Source organism: Hibiscus syriacus, unplaced genomic scaffold (genome assembly GCF_006381635.1).
Source record: "Hibiscus syriacus cultivar Baekdansim isolate YM2019G1 unplaced genomic scaffold, ASM638163v2 tig00012370_pilon, whole genome shotgun sequence".
NCBI classification, from domain to species: domain Eukaryota; kingdom Viridiplantae; phylum Streptophyta; class Magnoliopsida; order Malvales; family Malvaceae; genus Hibiscus; species Hibiscus syriacus.
Genome location: NW_024062270.1, coordinates 743,901 through 750,117, shown reverse-complemented (window position 1 = coordinate 750,117; position 6,217 = coordinate 743,901). Strand labels below are relative to the sequence as shown.

The 6,217-nt window shown below is 33.8% G+C and overlaps 2 protein-coding genes across 2 annotated transcripts; one reads left to right on the top strand and one right to left on the bottom strand.

Annotated features, from left to right (window-relative positions):
- Nucleotides 1-1,630: 1,630 nt before the first annotated feature.
- On the top strand, nucleotides 1,631-3,222 carry LOC120205184 (protein FATTY ACID EXPORT 6-like). The gene is made up of 3 exons (XM_039205102.1): nucleotides 1,631-1,982; nucleotides 2,382-2,469; nucleotides 2,918-3,222. The coding sequence occupies exons 1-3, from the start codon at nucleotides 1,784-1,786 to the stop codon at nucleotides 2,988-2,990; spliced, it is 360 nt and encodes a 119-aa protein (XP_039061033.1). The 5' UTR covers nucleotides 1,631-1,783; the 3' UTR covers nucleotides 2,991-3,222.
- Nucleotides 3,223-3,468: 246 nt separating this feature from the next.
- Nucleotides 3,469-5,659, bottom strand: LOC120205182 (vacuolar protein sorting-associated protein 22 homolog 1-like). The gene is made up of 7 exons (XM_039205101.1): nucleotides 5,527-5,659; nucleotides 5,311-5,421; nucleotides 5,092-5,227; nucleotides 4,541-4,695; nucleotides 4,142-4,249; nucleotides 3,967-4,056; nucleotides 3,469-3,876 (listed from the first exon to the last, which is right to left on the bottom strand). The coding sequence occupies exons 1-7, from the start codon at nucleotides 5,575-5,577 to the stop codon at nucleotides 3,784-3,786; spliced, it is 744 nt and encodes a 247-aa protein (XP_039061032.1). The 5' UTR covers nucleotides 5,578-5,659; the 3' UTR covers nucleotides 3,469-3,783.
- Between the last annotated feature and the right edge of the window lie 558 nt (nucleotides 5,660-6,217).

Sequence of the window (6,217 nt, the reverse complement as noted above, 5' to 3'; positions counted from 1 at the left end):
ATTCACTTGGCTAAGAATCAGGTGTATCGTGCTAGAACTAAACATATTGATGTAAGGTTCCACAAGATCAGAGAGTTGGTTGCATCTGGAGAGGTTTTGTTTCAGAAGGTACATACTGATGAGAATGCCGCTGATATGTTCACTAAGCCAGTTACGACAGACAAGTTCAAGCATTGCTTGGACTTGTTGAATGTTTCGAGTTGTTAAAGAATCAAGGTAACCCAACCCACATTGAATTTTCCAAGAGGCAGGATATTCGCCAAGGTGGAGATTTGTTAGGTATGGCTCATAAATATACCAGTAAAGAGGACAGGAGATGGAGCGGAGTGAGCGAACATCAACTGTCCTTACAAAGAAAGTCTCGTTGTGGGGTTACGAATTATGTGGGTTGGGGGTGCGGGGGCGCAGCCCCTGCGGTACGGTACATGGTTAATTTTGTAATTATGTACCAGGGTTTTCTATTATAAATAGAGATGTAACCTAGACCTAAAATATTATTGAATAAAAGCTTCTAGCGCCGCCTAGGCACCGAGAACGTAAGCACATTGCCGAACCTCGTAAAATTCTCGTGTTCTTTTGTTTTCTTTACCCGTTTTCGTCAACAAGAAATAATATTAAAAGTAAATGAATGAATTACATAACAATAAACTAAATAAATATTATATTATATTATATTATATTATATTATATTATATTATATTATATTATATTATATTATATTATATTATATTATATTATATTACATTACATTATATTACATTATATTACATTATATTATATTATATTATATTATCATCGATTAAAAGGATTTTTATATCTCATCGGTATCATTATCGTCAGAATATAATCAAATACAGTTCTATCCGAATAAAGATTACTTTAATGCTAAAAATCTTTGTTTTCTTCCTCTAAGGTGATTTTTAAAAAATCATATTTGATAAATAATTTAAGATAAATTTTAATCTAAATATTATTAAATAATTTAAAATTTTGTTCGTGCATAAATATATCTAACCAATAAAGAATTATTTTGAACACTTCCATCGAATTGTTAATAATATTTATTAGTATTATAAAAAAAATGTGTTGCAATGAGATAGAATGACAATAGAAATAAAATCATAAATATACGAGTCAAAAAGTTTTGAGTTACTTGAGTTATATTATATAACTTAAATTTTATTTGAATTTTGTTAACTGACTTGTTCGAGTTTTAATATAAAATTAAAAGAGTTTTACGCTGGATAGATCATAATTGAAGGATTTGACTCGAGCTTAAAAAACAAATAATAATTCTTAAAAATTCTAAATTATTCAAATTATTTGAATTATATTTTATAACTTAAACTTTATTTGAATTTTTTCAAACCCGATCAAATCTATAAAATTATAAATTAAATATTTTGACATTGATTTGAATTAAAAAAATTAAACTTTTTCGAATCAAATTTTATTCGACCTATATTATAGAGATAGTTCTTGATTTATTATTGACGATAGATTTTACAACGGAGACACGTAGTATATTGAGGAATCCTGTATAAATTCAACTTGTTATTTTCTTTAATTTTATTATTTAAAGGGAAAATTTGTGGCTTTGAGGTTTGACCAATTAAATGTTCCACACGCCAGAAAAAGTCCATCTTTAAGAACTACAAATTCTGAACTCAAAACACAAATCCCATTGCCGTTGTTCCAGTTCTTTCCCCTTTGATCGGTTCAACTCAAGTTTACTCCTAAATTTTCTCTAGCAAAAAAGAAAAAGAGAAACCCTTTACCCAAAATGCATGATTTTTGCTTCACAATCCCTTATGGATTGATCCTTGTGGCCGGAGGAGTTATTGGGTATTTGAAGAGAGGGAGCACGGCATCACTTGCTGGGGGTGTAGGCACTGGATTGACTCTCATTCTTGCTGGATATTTGAGCCTTAAAGCTTTCGAGAAGAAGAAGAACTCTTATTTCGCTTTGGTTCTCGAGACTGGTAAATTTTCAAAATCCCATCTTTCTTTTCATCTTTTTTGTATAAACTTTTTTTGTTGTAAATTTGATCTGGGTTTTTGTTTAATTACCCTTATAATCTGTAGTTAGGTAATAGATGATTTTTTTGGTGTTCATATTTTGGGGGAGTGAATTTTTTTATAACTTCTCTGGATCACTGATCCTAGATGATGTTGTTACATTGTGGAAATCATGAATCAGATCGGATATTTTTTTATCCAAGTTGATGTTATTTTCTTGCTGAATTTCTAGGGAAGAAAATTGTCTTTTTTATGTTGATGAAAGTTGATTTTGTCTATTGTCTGATTGCTTGCGATCTTCCCCTTCAATGATGGCAATGTTTCTTCTTTTTATTGATCTGTATTATATTCCTTTAAATCAGTTGCTGCTGCTGCCCTGACATGGATCATGGGACAACGTTATTACCAAACGTCTAAAATTATGCCGGCCGGAGTTGTATCCGGAATAAGGTATGCTGCTCTCCTGTTAATGTATATTCAGTACCCTTCATATGATGTACCAAATTATATCGTTACTGTGATGATCTTTTCATTAAGTTCTTCTAAAGCTAACAATATTCGAATATGGATAAATGTGTTACATGATTAAGACCTTAAGTGCTCGGTTGTGTGCCGTCGAATGGCTCCTTTCGATGGCGTCGGTTGTAGAACCCCCTTGTCCGGTTTATCTCATACCTATTGCATATTAACAACATGCTGCATTTCAATGCCATGTATACAAGTCTCTTGATTTTCAGATTCTTTCATGACGTGCATGTCTTTTTATGATCCACCTTTGGTTTTGCATATAACTCGGCCTGATTCCCGTTCGGTGATTCATAGTGCTCCCGTTTCCGATGCAAAAGTTTCAGATAATCTCTGCTAACATTTGTCTAACTCATGTTGCATTTGGTTGCAGTGCTCTTATGACTGGGTTTTACTTGTACAAAATCGCCACCGGCGGCAATCATTACCCGGCCAAGGCTGAATAACACTGTTACACCGAGATTACCAGTTTTAATTATGAAAGAATCTTGGCTGCTTTGGAAAGTTTCAATTATATAACACGTGTTGTACTCTGAGTGTGTATGAATCTGAAGTATTAGACTGTTACATATGAAAGAACTCTGGTTTTTTCCCAGAATTATGTTGCTTTTGTAGAAATTTCCTGCTTTTGAAGTTCAAATTTGTTCTTGGAATGAATGGTTCACTTAATTTTCCCAATGGGATCAGATTTATAGTGGTTTGATGCAATTCTTACATGAATGGCTACATGAATATCAGGCAGTTTTTTTACAGCTATTTTTACATAAATTCTCTTACTGTTCACGTCAGCATATTAGATCTCAAAATGTATCCATAAAATAGCTTAAATGAACATTTTATATAACCAACGAGGGTCGATTCAAGTGATAAACAATTTAATATCTGTTAATAGATCTCTAGTTTGAGCCTTTGAGTATACAAAAATCCCTATTGTGAGACTCATCTACCAAAATCAGGTGTGTGACCCAGGTCGGTACTGAAAACAGGAAGGGCAACAAAAAATAACATTTTACAGAGGGACGAGCATGTACAAAAGGTGCAAGAGACTTTTGAGGAAGAAGATCCTTTGAAGGAACTACTTGTAAAAGAGGAGTTTACACATTTGCTGCAACAACATAACCTCACTTATTCATAACAAACATGATTCTTTGCCTTGCTTGGAAGCTTCAATTGAGGAACAATCATTTTTCTTTCTTTTTTTCGATTCCGCTTCAAATATCTCTAACCTTACCACACGAATCAAACACCAAATGAGGAGATGGAGGATACACAGGGGAACCAATATCGACGTCTTCCATCTCTATGACCGTCATCAATCATTGTAAGACCTTCCTGCATCTCACAACACGGATTTTGTTAACCCTGCTTATCTAAATACCATAGTAAGATGAAATACGTGTCGATCGATTGCAAGAACTGTACGTCTAATAAAGTATCAAGGGCATCGATAGCACGTCCGTGCATCCAGGAAAGCCATCTCTCTACCTCATGTACAGTCGCATAGCCTTGAGCCTGAGAGAGAAACAAGTAGAACATCGATGAAACACAATTCACGTTTGGTGCTTGATAGAAAATATAAAATAGAAGAACCAGTAACCTGTGCCAGCACCAGAATTTCATTATGATCTTTCTTCAACTCGGTTGGAACCGATCGGACGAGCTTTTTCTTTCCAGCAGAAATCCCCTCAAATCCACTATCTAATATCTAGAGATTTCGAGCAATAATTGTATTTAAAAAAGGCAGTATATAAATTTATATAAATTGCATTAGACGATTCCATTACAGACAAATGCAATAGGAAGTCAGAATTGCAAGCAGAAATAATGGCACCAACGAGTCCAAAACTGTTCAAGCAAACGTGTCGCTCAAAACAAAGGAATTTATCCTCTCACTCATCCTAAGAGATGAAAAGGGAAAATGGGAACGTGGCAAGGCCAGTGAACTCACTCAATAAGCAGTATAAAACAAATATGAAGTAGCTTCATAGTGCCATACCTTCAGCTTACTTATAGCACGCAAACAGTCATCCTCAGAAACAGCTTCACGATCATGTTTCCGTTTCTGACGAAGCAATTTGCAGAGTTCCTGAAGATCGATCAAACCTCCATTAAGGAGCCGAGTCGCCAAGCATATCTCAACAATTTGAACTCCTGTCTAGCCAAATACCAATACCCCATTATAAGCACTCAACCAAATCTTGACACAAATGAATCTCTTCCATGCTAAGGTTAAAACTGTGAAGTTGATCTTAGAATTCACGAAAAAACTTGAAAAAACAGTGGTGTATGAATTTGTATATCATGCCAAAATGCAGAGAAGCCTGCAGGTAAATTATCTATATTTATATAAATTTCACAATTATAGAACTCCCAAACAGAAATTGGTAAATATACCCCAAAAAAATAAGCATAAAGATCATAACTTTGCTCTCAAAATAAAGAACATCAAATTACACTAAAAAAAGAGGGAAGATCTAAAATCTTGAAGACAACGGGAAATTCTCCGATTAATATTTGTTCTAAAAAGATAAGGATTTTGTTACCAACCAAGTTCATAATAGAAATCACCAATCCCTAAAAGCTCAGCCCAAAATCCCTTATTTGAAGCCAAAGGATCCACTCCTACTTTAGCGCACATTTCGTGAAATTGTGTCCTAAAAGAATGATTTTTACGAATATCGTTCTGCGAAAAATACAGTAGAAATTAGAAAAAACTGAAATTATCAAAATCATGAAAAATAAAACTGGAAAGGAATTTTCTATAACCTTGTGTTTTCGAGCGAATTCTTCGAGTTGAGAACGGAAGGTAGCAAGCTGTTCCTTCATAAGATCGGCTCGTAATTTGGCTACATTTTCTCCCAATAATCGATATTGATCCTAAAATTTTGAAAAATAAATTACACAAACATTAACGGGAAGAGGCTGTAATTGATACTGATTAGCAGAATCGTAATTAAGATCACAATGAGTGTGAAAGAAAACCCTAGCAGCAGCAGCTGTTTGAAGGCCTCCGATTCCAGGTCGTCTTCTCATTTTCCCCTTTTCTCTGCCTTTTTCTGATCAATTTTTTTTCTTCCTTTTTTCGTTAGCAGACCGCCGGAAGACAGGGAGAAGTAGAAATTGAACTCATAGTACATTTATTTGGGTAAATTCTATCATTTTTAACTGAACTTTACTTTCTCTCCTATTTTACTCACTGTACTTTTAATTTTTCTAATTTACTCACTAAACTTTGAAATTGAAACTGTTTTGATCCCTTTAAATTATTTTATTATTTTTCGTATGACGTAACATTTTTATTATTATTTAATGTAAAAATAATTTAAAATATAAAATAAAAATAGAATGTGGTCTCACGTAACCTTCGGTCACCGTAGATGGTGGTTGTTCTATCTCGAATTTTATGGGTCGCTTAATCTCGACACCTTAAATCTGAATTTGACCTCCATTTTTTCAGAAGTTGTTCTGAATTTCACGAATTGGAGATCAAAAGTGAGGAAATTGAAATGTTGCAGTAAAGATCCACGTGTTTTGTGAACTTTTTCAATGAAACAACCACCAGATTCAAACTCAAGAATCAAGGTGAACCGACCCATAAAATTTGAGATTGAATGACCACCATCTACAACGATCGACGGTAGCATCCAACCACCTTCTATTTTAATTTTATATT

What these genes read in the sequence shown, in the direction of transcription:
- LOC120205184 (XM_039205102.1), top strand. Translation starts at nt 1,784, where the DNA reads ATGCATGATTTTTGCTTCACAATCCCTTATGGATTGATCCTTGTGGCC. An exon ending in CGCTTTGGTTCTCGAGACTG is followed by an intron (nt 1,983 to 2,381) that starts GTAAATTTTCAA and finishes CCTTTAAATCAG; the next exon opens with TTGCTGCTGCTGCCCTGACA. An exon ending in GGAGTTGTATCCGGAATAAG is followed by an intron (nt 2,470 to 2,917) that starts GTATGCTGCTCT and finishes ATTTGGTTGCAG; the next exon opens with TGCTCTTATGACTGGGTTTT.
- LOC120205182 (XM_039205101.1), bottom strand. Translation starts at nt 5,577, where the DNA reads ATGAGAAGACGACCTGGAATCGGAGGCCTTCAAACAGCTGCTGCTGCT. An exon ending in AAACAGCTGCTGCTGCTAGG is followed by an intron (nt 5,422 to 5,526) that starts GTTTTCTTTCAC and finishes TCAAAATTTTAG; the next exon opens with GATCAATATCGATTATTGGG. An exon ending in GTGCTATAAGTAAGCTGAAG is followed by an intron (nt 4,250 to 4,540) that starts GTATGGCACTAT and finishes CGAAATCTCTAG; the next exon opens with ATATTAGATAGTGGATTTGA.